Source organism: Poromitra crassiceps (assembly GCF_964638095.1).
Source record: "Poromitra crassiceps genome assembly, chromosome: 13".
Taxonomy (NCBI): domain Eukaryota; kingdom Metazoa; phylum Chordata; class Actinopteri; order Beryciformes; family Melamphaidae; genus Poromitra; species Poromitra crassiceps.
Window position 1 is genome coordinate 22,738,464 of NC_139644.1, and position 13,850 is coordinate 22,752,313.

At 49.7% G+C, this 13,850-nt stretch overlaps 1 protein-coding gene across 2 annotated transcripts in view; it reads left to right on the plus strand.

Annotated features, from left to right (window-relative positions):
• The window catches only part of plekhh3 (pleckstrin homology, MyTH4 and FERM domain containing H3), a gene marked incomplete at its 5' end in the record, with an annotated part of 39,473 nt that extends 30,008 nt beyond the window's left edge, over window positions 1-9,465 (plus strand). Inside the window, 6 exons of one of the 2 annotated variants that reach the window (XM_083648615.1) lie at window positions 3,732-3,939; window positions 4,444-4,580; window positions 5,218-5,338; window positions 5,821-6,309; window positions 7,039-7,230; window positions 9,235-9,465. In XM_083648615.1, coding sequence (XP_083504741.1) covers window positions 3,732-3,939; window positions 4,444-4,580; window positions 5,218-5,338; window positions 5,821-6,309; window positions 7,039-7,230; window positions 9,235-9,405 — 1,318 coding nt within the window. In that variant the 3' untranslated portion in view covers window positions 9,406-9,465. The remainder of the gene's footprint in view (window positions 1-3,731; window positions 3,940-4,443; window positions 4,581-5,217; window positions 5,339-5,820; window positions 6,310-7,038; window positions 7,231-9,234) is intronic. The other variant, XM_083648616.1, reaches the window with a different exon arrangement.
• Between the last annotated feature and the right edge of the window lie 4,385 nt (window positions 9,466-13,850).

The following is a 13,850-nucleotide window of genomic DNA, read 5'->3' on the forward strand; positions in this document are numbered from 1 at the left end:
AAGAGTTGTGATCACAAAATAACAGTAGTAGTATTTGATTTGTTTCAGTATTTTGTCATATCTTCAAGAATATCGTTATCGCAGAAATACCCCGGAGTATTGTAATATTATCTTAGGGCCACATTGCTCTCACACCTATTCCCCATGTGACGTGAGTGCAGCATCACATTGTCTTACACTGATGTTCATGTTCTGTTGTATTTACTGTATGAGCTGCTGACTGGGGAGGAAGCGTTCACGTCAGCCTCCCTAGTGGTAATTACAAAGAGGATGTTTTTTTTTTGTGGCCTCCGATATCTCCCACATGTGGTGTCACGAGTTGTGCGTGACGATGTTTGATTGAAACTTGTAAATGTAATGATGGCTGCTCCCAACGAGGTGAACATGTGAGCACTTCCAAGTTGTAGAAACAAGATGTCATCCTGTCCTTCCACTTCTGCCAACATGACATGAACGCGGCAGCAGAGCAGAAGCCGGCTGCTGCCGGTGGAGGAGGGTGCGAGGGAGGAGAGGTCGAGGTGAACCAGCAGTCTGTAGTAGCAGGGAAAACACAGGCACAGACGGAGGTGAACCAGCAGTCTGTAGTAGTAGCAGGGGAAACACAGGGTCTAGACAGACCGAGGTGAACCAGCAGTCTGTAGTAGCAGGGGAAGCACAGGGTCTAGACAGACCGAGGTGAACCAGCAGCCTGTAGTAGCAGGGGAAGCACAGGGTCTAGACAGACCGAGGTGAACCAGCAGCCTGTAGTAGCAGGGGAAGCACAGGGTCTAGACAGACGGAGGTGAACCAGCAGCCTGTAGTAGCAGGGGAAACACAGGGTCTAGACAGACGGAGGTGAACCAGCAGCCTGTAGTAGCAGGGGAAACACAGGGTCTAGACAGACGGAGGTGAACCAGCAGCCTGTAGTAGCAGGGGAAGCACAGGGTCTAGACAGACCGAGGTGAACCAGCAGTCTGTAGTAGCAGGGGAAGCACAGGGTCTAGACAGACCGAGGTGAACCAGCAGCCTGTAGTAGCAGGGGAAACACAGGGTCTAGACAGACCGAGGTGAACCAGCAGTCTGTAGTAACAGGGGAAACACAGGGTCTAGACAGACCGAGGTGAACCAGCAGCCTGTAGTAGCAGGGGAAACACAGGGTCTAGACAGACCGAGGTGAACCAGCAGCCTGTAGTAGCAGGGGAAGCACAGGGTCTAGACAGACGGAGGTGAACCAGCAGCCTGTAGTAGCAGGGGAAACACAGAGTCTAGACAGACCGAGGTGAACCAGCAGCCTGTAGTAGCAGGGGAAGCACAGGGTCTAGACAGACCGAGGTGAACCAGCAGTCTGTAGTAACAGGGGAAACACAGGGTCTAGACAGACCGAGGTGAACCAGCAGCCTGTAGGAGCAGGGGAAACACAGGGTCTAGACAGCGGACAAAAAGCAGGCGCCGGCTCTGCTAACCGCCAGTTTAGATATAGTAGCGTGATATGCCCTCACATTGTTAGTGTTCCCCCAGACAGATCCAGTGTTTAGGGCTGGATTTGCAGGTCTGAATTAGCCCCTCTGTCCAGCATGCTAATCTAAGATATATTAGCAGTGCTAATCTCCTGCTCCAGATTTTCTCTCCAACGCCATACCATCGAACCACTATAGTTTTCTATCTATACTGTATGTCTGTACTCTCCAACATGTCATTGAACCACTATAGTTTTCTATCTAGACTGTATGTCTGTACTCTCCAACATGTCATTGAACCGCTATAGTTTTCTATCTAGACTGTATGTCTGTACTCTCCAACATGTCATTGAACCACTATAGTTTTCTATCTAGACTGTATGTCTGTACTCTCCAACATGTCATCGAACCGCTATAGTTTTCTATCTAGACTGTATGTCTGTACTCTCCAACATGTCATTGAACCACTATAGTTTTCTATCTAGACTGTATGTCTGTACTCTCCAACATGTCATCGAACCGCTATAGTTTTCTATCTATACGTCTGTACTCAGAATCACCACCCGAGCTAATGGAACAGTTGCATGCAATGCCGAGGCATAACTCCCCTGGAACTCGCTGCCTCCGCTGTGTGTGTGTGTGTGTGTGTGTGTGTGTGTGTGTGTGTGTGTGTGTGTGTGAGATATGTCTTGCCGTCGCTCTCACGCACTCTGCCTCTGTGGATCAGTGCTGAAGCTGCAGCTGGGCAGAGCTGGGGACTCTGGAGCCGGGCAGCGGGCCCAGAAACCCTCCCCTCCCAGCGCCCTGAGAAACCCCCGGGGAATGTCTCCAGTCAGAGAGAATAGGCCGTAAGCTCTGCGTTGGCGGAGCAGAGGTGGAAGGGAGGAAGAAAGCCGGGGAGAGAGAGGAGAAGAGCAGAGCAGAGTGGGGTGAAGGGAGGAAGAAAGCCGGGGAGAGAGAGGAGAAGAGCAGAGCAGAGTGGGGTGAAGGGAGGAAGAAAGCCGGGGAGAGAGAGGAGAAGAGAAGAGCAGAGTGGGGTGAAGGGAGGAAGAAAGCCGGGGAGAGAGAGGAGAAGAGCAGAGCAGAGTGGGGTGAAGGGAGGAAGAAAGCCGGGGAGAGAGAGGAGAAGAGCAGAGCAGAGTGGGGTGAAGGGAGGAAGAAAGCCGGGGAGAGAGAGGAGAAGAGAAGAGCAGAGTGGGGTGAAGGGAGGAAGAAAGCCGGGGAGAGAGAGGAGAAGAGCAGAGCAGAGTGGGGTGAAGGGAGGAAGAAAGCCGGGGAGAGAGAGGAGAAGAGAAGAGCAGAGTGGGGTGAAGGGAGCAGAAGAGAAGAACTTGGGATCACACAGACTCAGTGGAACATTCCTAATTATGTTTGAGCGGGACAAAACCCACCCTGTGGCCATGTAGTCATGAGAGAGAGAGACACACACACAGCAGAGGGCCTCTCTCTCTCTCTCTGTCTGGCAGAAAGTTTCAGGCCCTCTCATTCGCCTCTCTCCCTCTGTTCTCTGTTTTGTGTATTTTGGGACGAACGCTGAAGTATAATTGTTTCCTTCCTATTACCACCCCCCCCCCCCCCCCCCCCCTCTGTGTTTATATAGGGCTGAGCTCATAACTTCATGTTGTATTATTCACACCTCTCACACTCGCCAAGGTGTCGCTGGACATTTCATGCCCCAGTCGGAGTGTGTTGTCCCGCGCATTTATTTAGTGCCCCCTCTCTCTCTCTCTCTCTCACACACACACACACACACACACACACACACAACACGCATGTACGTGCGCGCACACGCACACACACACACACACACACACACACACACACACACACCTCCCCTGGACAGTCCACTGGGAGGAAGTGGCGGGTCACTCCGGTTCACGTGAGCGGAAACACCTCTTCCTGTTCCGTGCGCTGCCCAAAGTCAAACATGTTTTCTTTGCCCTTTTCCTTTTCTTTGAAGGATTGAGGGATGTTGAGCCTTCTAAGTCCCTAAGAGCTAAAGTGAGAACATTTGTCATTCCTCGCCTCATTGACTTTCTAGCATTGCCGGCCCAAAGAAAATAAAGAAGTGGGTTGAATCAAAAGGATGACGCAAACGCTACAATCATAGCATAACACTTTACAGACCGTGGATCAGCATTAACATCGCGGGCATAAACAACCTTTCCCTTTTAGAGTAGCTACGTTTTCATTTGGCTGGCAAATGTTCAGTTGAAATAAGCACATGCACAAGCACATACTGACACACACAGTCGTACTCACCCCTGTGTCCCCCCCCCCTTCTCTGCCTGGCAGGGTCCAGAGCCAGAGTCCAGAGTCTGAGATGGATAACTATGCATCGTTCATCGGCGAGGCTCTGGAGAAGACCAGGTGTCGGGAGTGTGTGCCGTCCTGGGAGGAGATCCAGATGCTGATGAGCCGGCAGGAGATGCTGTGCACCGTGCATTATCCCGGCCCCGGCTCCTGCCAGCTCTACATCAGCTCACACACGACTGCCAATGAGGTTTGACTGATTCATCTGGATTCTACCTTATAACTAGGGAGGCACCATATATCAGCAATCATATCGGTATTGCCATCAGTATTGGTCCAATGAGCAAAATAACAGCAATTCTATTATCAGTTATCGATATCGGCCAAAGTTTCGATATTAAGAGGAAACAATGCAGTAAATCTATGATTTATGGGCTTTTCCAAAAAAAGAATTGGAGGGGCGGGAACAGTGTTGTTCAGTATCTATCTACACAATTTGATTATAGAAAGTTGTTTTTATACAGATCATATCGACATAGCTATCGGTGTAACGGCCATAACAGCATTTGGTATCAGCCAAATTTATCATATTGGTGCAGCCCTACTTAGAAGACAACTTCTCTCTTCCCCACGTGTCATATTGATGTTTTCACAGTAAGTCACAGTTTGTCTGTTTGTCTCACCCTTAGAATATATCCCTCTCTCTATCCACCTGTCCCCCCTCCCTCCTCCCCCTGCCCCTCCCCCTCCCCAGGTGGTGCGCAGGCTGCAGGAGAAGCTGGGCCTGCAGGACAGCAGGAACACGTTTGCCCTGTACGAGCAGAACGCGCTGTGGGAGCAGCCCTTGGCGAGCGGCGCGCTCATCGCAGACATCCTGACCAGGTTTGAAAAGTAAATGTCACTCTTCGCCCTGTGACACAGACAGACGTGTCGCGAGAAAGTCAGACACAATAAAGCCCCGACCAGACACGCTCTAAAAACATCTCGTCTACGTCTGTGGCAGGAATCCAAGCTATTTATCACTGGCTAGAAGAATGCAAACAGTGGCTGATTGGGTATTTATCTTCGCTAGTCCAGTTCCCACGCTGAAAGTGATCCAGGATCCTCGATAACTGTTGACCTTGCCTGGGCTGGCTGGTTAAACACGGCACCCTGCTGGGAAGCTGGACTTGTGTCACTACGTCTATCAGCAGCCAACGCAGCCGTTGGAGAGCCAAGGATGAAGCTGATGTCATTTGCTTGTACAAGGCAAAGTCCCAAACTTAACGATAAGGCATCGCGCCGGAATGAAAGGGATCTGTGTTTTTCTAGCAGGCGTGGGCGTCTGTGTCCTCACAGTGTTGAGTGACAGGGTAAACACGAAACCCAGCAAACCACCAAGTTACTTAACGGCAATAGAGCACATAGTGGTAATGTAATCACAGGATATTAACATCACGCTTGAGAGTCTTATTATACTATTTGTAAAGCGGTATACTTGCTCCCACTGTTCCCTCTTTCTGACACCTTCTGTCCCTCCGCCATCCAGCTTTTCCACCAAAGAGTCAGAGTCGAGCTCCCAGTGGAAACTGTGCTTCAAGCTCTACTGCCTGTTGGATGCTGACAGCATATCAGTGGACAGCATCGAGTATCTCTTCCTCTTTGAACAGGTAATGGAGCAGAACACAACTCAATGGCGGTGGAGCAGCGCTCTCTTCTTTGTGAGGTGTCGTGAAACACAAGTGACCATTCAAGTGCTGATATATGGAGATGTGATTGAACAGCCTGCACTGCACTGCCAGTGACTCATTCCTCATACATCATTGTATTATTAGGTTTTTAGGTTATTAGGTTTTTTTTTTTTTACTTAACAACTGTTAATGTCTTACAGGCCACAATTGTAATAAAACACAATGCTTTAAAAGCATGACTAAGAGCACTGGCCACAGTGCAGAGGGGCCAAGAGGCAGCCAGCACTGTGTTCATTAGCCGGAGGACTGTTATAAAAGAGTTATGGGACAAAATAAAACCGGGTGGGGTTAAATGGATGGGACAGGGGGAGGGAGGCTGTTACTAACAGACTGTCCCGTCTTTCTTTCTGTCCTGTCTGCCCTTCCCCATCTGTCCCTCTGTGTCTGTCTCTGTGCTGCAGTGTCATGAGATGGTGGTGCGTGGCCAGCTGCCAGCCTGTGAAGAGGACTTGCAGGCCTTGGCCGCCCTCAGGCTCCAGTGTCTGATGGGAGACTTCAGTACGCACGCGCCCTGCCCGACACTGGACGAGCTCTTCCCCACTCACATGGTGGAAGCTCGCATCCTGATGTCCCTCTCCGCCCACCCGGCTTTACCCCCTTGCCAGCTGGCGGCTCAGGGCTGCCCGACGACGCAGCGCTTCCCCACCGGCCTCCTGGCGGGGGCGCTGTGGAGCCACACGGCCACGACGGCCCACAAGCAGAAGGTGGAGCAGGACATGCGTCTGCGGAGTCGGCTGAAGGAGGAGGCGGTGGCCGTCATGGGCTCCGTCGTGGAGCGCTGGAGAGGTCTGGCCGGCTACAGCCGCGGGGACAGTATGGCCGCCTACCTCACCATCGCGCGCCAGTGGTCGGGGTTTGGATGCACTCTCTACGAGGTGGACTTCTATATTGTGAGTGTCGTGAGCTCATGTTTCAGTTTTAGTGTAACACTTTGCTCTTTGTTCAGATCAGTTGAGAGCTGGGGGTGGGGGTAGTCTAATGGTTTGAGGTCACAGAGGGTCACTGGTTTGAAACCCAGCTGGGAAATAAATAAGACCCCTACCAGCAACCAGCATTGGTTTTCCTGAGCAAGGCACTCAAAAGAACACTCCGCCGATTTTCAACCGGCTTTGTTCCATTAGAACATCAGTAGTATATCAGAAAACTGTAAACAGGTTTGAAGTCATTAATTTAAGTTGACAGTTATTGAGAGTTGATTTGAGTTAAGTTGCGGACCAGTGATGTCATTTGTGCATGAATGATATTACTGGTCCACAACTTAACTCAAATCAACTCTCAATAACTGTTAAAGAAAAATTTCCACCATGGTGGACAATAAAGTATCAAATCAAATCAAATCAAATCAAACTAAATGAATGACTTTAAAACAGTTTACAGTTTTCTGATATACTACTGATGTTCTAATCATACAAAGCTGGTTGAAAATCGGCGGAGTGTTCCTGTTCTGGTGTCCAGCTGTAGACGACTGGGGTTGTACTGAGCAGCCCCAGGTAGAAATGTTTAGAACTGTTGGCATAAAAAGTCTGCTCAGTAAATCTTCCCTGGGTAAAATAGGATTAAAAGAAAAAGGCAAGAGAAGATGAACTGTTGTGACATTTCTTCCCTCTTCCTCTCTCCAGAGTTCGTCAGGAAGCTTCTCCCAGAAGCTGTGGCTGGGCGTCGCTGCTACATCCGTGTCTCTGTATCGGCAGGGAGAAGCCGAGGCCCTCGAGTCCTTCCCTTACGGCCAGATCTGCTCCTACGGCGTCTCCGACAGCAACACCTTCAAGATCACGGCCGGGGATCGGGATCTGCTGTTTGAAACCACCAAGGTATGGCAGTCTATGTCCCCGAGTCGAGGCTGGGGGGGAGATTGTAAAAGTGAACGCAGGTTTTTACTTTGCCCTCAGTTGTTTCTTCATTGAGGTCTGTGCAGTGTGTCTTCAGCGCAGTCAGGATTTGGTTTGCGTGCAGCGCTGGGCCAGTGGCCTTATCACCATGCAGCGTTCTGCAGCGTCAGTGAAAGAGGCACGCTGTCTGCTCATGATATCCTAACCCCCCCTCCCCTCCCCCTCAGCTCTGTGACCCCACTTTAAAAACACTCATTAATTTGGTCTAAAAAGAGAGCACACACAACCTGCCCCTGCTCTCCGACCGATGCTAACCACCAAAAGTCCAACTTCCTGGCATTAAATGGCAACTGGGGGTGCGTTTTATTGCAGTGGTTAGATTAAAATATTAGCCAAAACATTTCTCAGAAGCCCGGATATTCTTCCAAACAGACATTTTTTTCAGAGGAGAACAAATCTCTTGCCTTTCACTGGGGCAGATTTGCTTGCATCTTCCCACACGGGGACAAAAATCCCTCTGTGATCTCTCGCGAGGCACAAAAGTGGCTTTTATTTATTTATTGGTGCAGACGAACAGGCGAATTGAAGGGAAGCTCAGAAAAGGCCCCCTAATTTGATGAACTGAAGGCCTGGCATAGCTCTGTCATAAATGTGCAGGCTTTTGAGCAAATTGGGCAGGGAGTCTGAGAGGGAGCGCATTTGCAGGGGGTGATTATGGTCAGGCTCGGAGTTAAGGGTGAGGGCCAGATTAGCTGCTGATTCAAGGCTTACACTTAAAGTTAGAGAGTAGGGGAGGGGTTGACGCTAGGGTAATGTTTTAGCCAGCGCTCGCACAACACACACACACACACACACACACACACACACACATGCGTACACGTACGTACGCACACACACACACACACACACACACACTCACGTTTAGGCTAGCATTAGCAGGACTGGAGCGAGGATAACGGTCATGGTGGTGTATGGCGGTTTGGCAGACCTGTCCACCAAGGTCTGGGTAACAGGGAGACGCATAAACAAATGAACTATTCTGCTGTGCCCTGCCTTTTTTTCTGCAACAGCAGCTGAACAACATGACAAAGCCATGAAATATCCACTCGTCCGAAATGCTATTTCTGTCGAGGAAGTGTGCGGCCGTGCGCGCGGATGCAGCGATTATATATTTTGACGGTACGATTATAGTCTAAGGAAAAATCCCGGTTGCACGAATATTAAGCATTCATTCATTTCAAAACACTACAGATAATTCACAGTGATCTCAACCATGTTCTTATGTGTTTACAATACATTCACGGGACTGTTACTACTGTTACATAGTTACTGTTACTAACTATGTTTCCCATAGACCCTAACGGGTGATTCGGTTTTTTGGTCTGTGACAACTAGGAAGTGAAATTGTGTTGTTAAAATAAACAAAGGATAATCTATTAACTCGTCAACAAGGAGTTGTTGCAGCGTTTTCCTAGCGTATAACTTCCACAGTGGCATCTTTTTCGCGAGTGAGAACAGAAACACTCGGCGTAGCTGAGCCTTTACGGTTACAAAACCGTGACGTTTTAAACCGCAGTTAATCGCTGCATCTCTACGTGTGTGTGTGTGTGTGTGTGTGTGCGCGCGCATGTGTGTGTGCGCGAGATGTGTGTGTCCTCCACAATGTGCCAAGGAACATCATCCTCTGACCGTTTCTGGGGGATTCAGTCTGTTCCAGCTGGATGACATCATCCCTCCCCACCCTCCTGTGACAATGCCAGACAGCCACACATCTGATCTCTCTCTCTCTCTCTCTCTCTCTCTCTCTCTCTCTCTCTCTCTCTCTGTCTCTCTCTCTCTCTGTCTCTCTCTCTCTCTCTCTCTCTCTCTCTCTCTCTCTCTCTCTCTCTCTCTCTGTCTCTCTCTCTCTCTCTCTCTCTCTCTCTCTCTCTCTGTCTCTCTCTCTCTCTCTCTCTCTCTCTCTCTCTCTCTCTCTCTCTCACACAGCTGACTGAGATCATGCAACTGATGAATGCCTACTTCAGTGCCATCCGTCGCCAGCGAGGGAAAGGCGAGGACATGGGCATCAAAATAGCGGACAGCACCGAGGTGGGCTTCCATCACCTGGCGCAGATGCCGACCCCCACCCTCCTGGAGCTGCCCTCGCACCCGGTGTGAGAAGGACCCCCAAGAACCCCCGTCCCCCCACTCCCACCCTCTCCGCCCGGCCCCTCGGAGGCCGGCCGGCCCCAGCCCTCAGGACCCCGCGCCTCCTCCGCTGGGAACGGCACGGCAGCCAAAACAAAGAGAGGGCTGTTTTCACTCCCCATCCGTGAAAATAAACCCTCACTGAGCTTTCCAGCTGAAGGAGCTGCTGGCCGATGGAGGGGTGGGAGGAGGAGTGGGGTGTGTGTGTGCTGTTTTGCAAGTGAGGCCAGAAACCCACAGAAACCAATGCGGTTGCTGATGAGGTGTCACACACCCCCCACCCCCATCCTGTCACGCAACCACCTCTGTTACTATACATGGCAACAGCCACCCCCCACCCCGACCCCCACCCTAACCCCTAACCCCCTCGACAATGTGAGACGTTGGCTGGCATGAGCCTCGCTACATCAGGGAGAGTCACCAGAGTTAGGACTTATGGTAAGAAGAAGCTGTGGTACTCTCTCCCATGGAGCTATGGCTTAGAGTGAAAACGTGAAAACACTACTCCTCTCTCTCCCTCTCTGGCCCGTTTCTCTCTTCCTCTCCAAGTGTGCCATAGTTGTGTTGCCTTTCCTAGAAGGCTATCGTCGCTCATGCACTGCTGGAATAGGGGTGAGAACATTCAGCGTCACCCCCACCCCCTCCTCTCTGGATCTCACTCTTTACACACACACACACACACACACACACTCTCACTCACTCAGTCACTCACTCACTCACACACCCTTATGCTGACACGTTGATCAGAAACGGTCCGTTTTCATAAGAGCCCAGCCAGGCTTGCATTACCTGGAACTGTTGATGCAGCGAGCCATGTGAACTTGGAACTGGAAACAGATGTTGAGCTCTGTAGCGAAGTCACTTTGGCTGCCACAGCCATATAGACTCTGCCCTCTGGGATTATCCGTTGAGCGTGCGTGCGTACGTGCGTTTGCGATAAAGGACGGGAAAGCCATTTCCTGGATGGGGCATTCAGGATCTGGGCTAATTCTGTAAAACAGAAACCAAAGGATTTTGGGGCTGTGTCTATTTTGTTTCCACCCAATGCTCTGATTTGCCCCCTCATTGTGCTGCTTGTCTGGGCTGTAATCCTCAACATAAACCTTGTCTCTACTTTGGCTAACAATTCATTGAAGCATTCAAATGTTTTGTTTTTTTATCATTTACTATCCTAATGCAACATTTTTCTACTAAAATGAAAGCTTCCCCCTTTTTTTAAACATATTTTGGACCTGAGTTAAGCTAGAGTAGCCTACATGATACCACACAGTCAGTGATGTGGACCATTTGAAACCTGGCAAGGCATATTTACCAAACAGATCCCCATCTCTCTTGTGGTCTTTAAACAGAAACTATTCTATTCAGGCCATGAATGCTCCGATAGTATGCGTACTTTGATTTTTTTTAACCCTTTTTTATGTCTTAAATGCGGACCTACTTTCATTTCGATATTTGGTTTATTTCACTGATCAGCGCTTTTTTTTGTTCCCTCAAGCAGGTCAGATGTGTAAATCCTGTGTAGCTCCCCCTGTGTCAAAGAAATGGCCTCTGTGTTCACGATCTGCTTGTCTGTCTGTCTCCGGGTTTACTTGTGAAGCCAAAGTTTTGCCAAGTCATGGGTTTGAGCATGGACCAAAGATGTTTTTATAAGCTTTTATAACGAGGAATTATCCCCAAAGCAGACACATCCCCCAATTTAGTTTCATTTATTGGCATTTTCCCTTAGACATGAGTAAGAACTTCTGACAAAAATAGAGACATCCTCTTTTACGTACCGTCGTGTACATGTTATTTTATTGTAGTAGATGACCGTTTTAGCATCAGAGACCATAGACACTTTTTAAGGATCATTTTACAGTACTGTCTGCTACACATGTGATACCCAGCCCCAAAAACCAGACTTCAGCCTCCTCTCCATGGAGGGCCTGACCAGACTTCAGTCTCCTCTCTATGGAGGGCCTGACCAGACTTCAGTCTCCTCTATGGAGGACCTGACCAGACTTCAGCCTCCATGGAGGGCCTGACCAGACTTCAGCCTCCATGGAGGGCCTGACCATACTTCAGCCTTCTCTCCATGGAGGGCCTGACCATACTTCAGCCTCCTCTCCATGGAGGGCCTGACCAGACTTCAGCCTCCTCTCTATGGAGGGCCTGACCAGACTTCAGCCTCCTCTCCATGGAGGACCTGACCAGACTTCAGCCTCCTCTCCATGGAGGGCCTGACCAGACTTCAGCCTCCTCTCTATGGAGGGCCTGACCAGACTTCAGCCTCCTCTCCATGGAGGGCCTGACCAGACTTCAGCCTCCTCTCTATGGAGGGCCTGACCAGACTTCAGCCTCCTCTCCATGGAGGGCCTGACCAGACTTCAGCCTCCTCTCCATGGAGGGCCTGACCAGACTTCAGCCTCCTCTCCATGGAGGGCCTGACCAGACTTCAACCTCCTCTCCATGGAGGGCCTGACCAGACTTCAGCCTCCTCTCCATGGAGGGTCTGGATGAGTCATTGCACAGTCAGCCCGTCCTGCTTTTTCTACTGCAGCTGCAGGCAGCTCCGAGCTACATGTATGAAAAGAAGAGAGAAAAAACTCAGAACTGCGGATGTTATTTCTTTGTATTAAGCTTGTTTGTATGCTGCATGGTACCTTTTTTATGTCATGTCTGTATAGTTAATTGCACTATTGTTTGTTTTTAACTAACTTTGGAAGTGCAATAAAAAACTATAAATACTGTATGTAATTAATAAAAACAGCACCATAAAAAACTATAAATACTGTATGTAATTAATAAAAACAGCACCATTGTACCATTATGTTTAGTCTTTGCTACTATTGTTCAGATTCAGGCCTCACTTCCTTCCCCCCAAAAAGGTGCTTTCTTGTGCCTAGACTAGTCAGGCATTGTAAGCTTATTGTTTTCAACCAGGGACACTTTCTGAAAGGGTGAAGTTCGGCGCCAGCAGCAGAGCTCTGAAAGATGCCCCCCCCCCCCCCCCCACCCTCCTTCAATGGCTTTTCTGGTTAAAAACAATAGCTGCTGGAGCAAGCGTTGCTAAGTGCCTCTACGTTCCCCTGTGGTAATGAGCCTTAACGTTAGACGAACAGCCACTGATACACAGCAGCTCTCTACGTTCCCCTGTGGTAATGAGCCTTAACGTTAGACGAACAGCCACTGATACACAGCAGCTCTCTACGTTCCCCTGTGGTAATGAGCCATAACGTTAGACGAACAGCCACTGATACACAGCAGCTCTCTACGTTCCCCTGTGGTAATGAGCCTTAACGTTAGACGAACAGCCACTGATACACAGCAGCTCTCTACGTTCCCCTGTGGTAATGAACCTTAACGTTAGACGAACAGCCACTGATACACAGCAGCTCTCTACGTTCCCCTGTGGTAATGAGCCTTAACTTTAGACGAACAGCCACTGATACACAGCAGCTCTCTACGTTCCCCTGTGGTAATGAGCCTTAACGTTAGACGAACAGCCACTGATACACAGCAGCTCTCTACGTTCCCCTGTGGTAATGAGCCATAACGTTAGACGAACAGCCACTGATACACAGCAGCTCTCTACGTTCCCGTGGTAATGAACCTTAACGTTAGACGAACAGCCACTGATACACAGCAGCTCTCTACGTTCCCCTGTGGTAATGAGCCTTAACGTTAGACGAACAGCCACTGATACACAGCAGCTCTCTACGTTCCCCTGTGGTAATGAGCCATAACGTTAGACGAACAGCCACTGATACACAGCAGCTCTCTACGTTCCCCTGTGGTAATGAGCCATAACGTTAGACGAACAGCCACTGATACACAGCAGCTCTCTACGTTCCCCTGTGGTAATGAGCCATAACGTTAGACGAACAGCCACTGATACACAGCAGCTCTCTACGTTCCCCTGTGGTAATGAGCCTTAACGTTAGACGAACAGCCACTGATACACAGCAGCTCTCTACGTTCCCCTGTGGTAATGAGCCATAACGTTAGACGAACAGCCACTGATACACAGCAGCTCTCTACGTTCCCCTGTGGTAATGAGCCATAACGTTAGACGAACAGCCACTGATACACAGCAGCTCTCTACGTTCCCCTGTGGTAATGAGCCTTAACGTTGGATGAACAGCCACTGATACACAGCAGCTCTCTACGTTCCCCTGTGGTAATGAGCCATAACGTTAGACGAACAGCCACTGATACACAGCAGCTCTCTACGTTCCCCTGTGGTAATGAGCCTTAACGTTAGACGAACAGCCACTGATACACAGCAGCTCTCTACGTTCCCCTGTGGTAATGAGCCATAACGTTAGACGAACAGCCACTGATACACAGCAGCTCTCTACGTTCCCCTGTGGTAATGAGCCATAACGTTAGACGAACAGCCACTGATACACAGCAGCTCTCTACGTTCCCCTGTG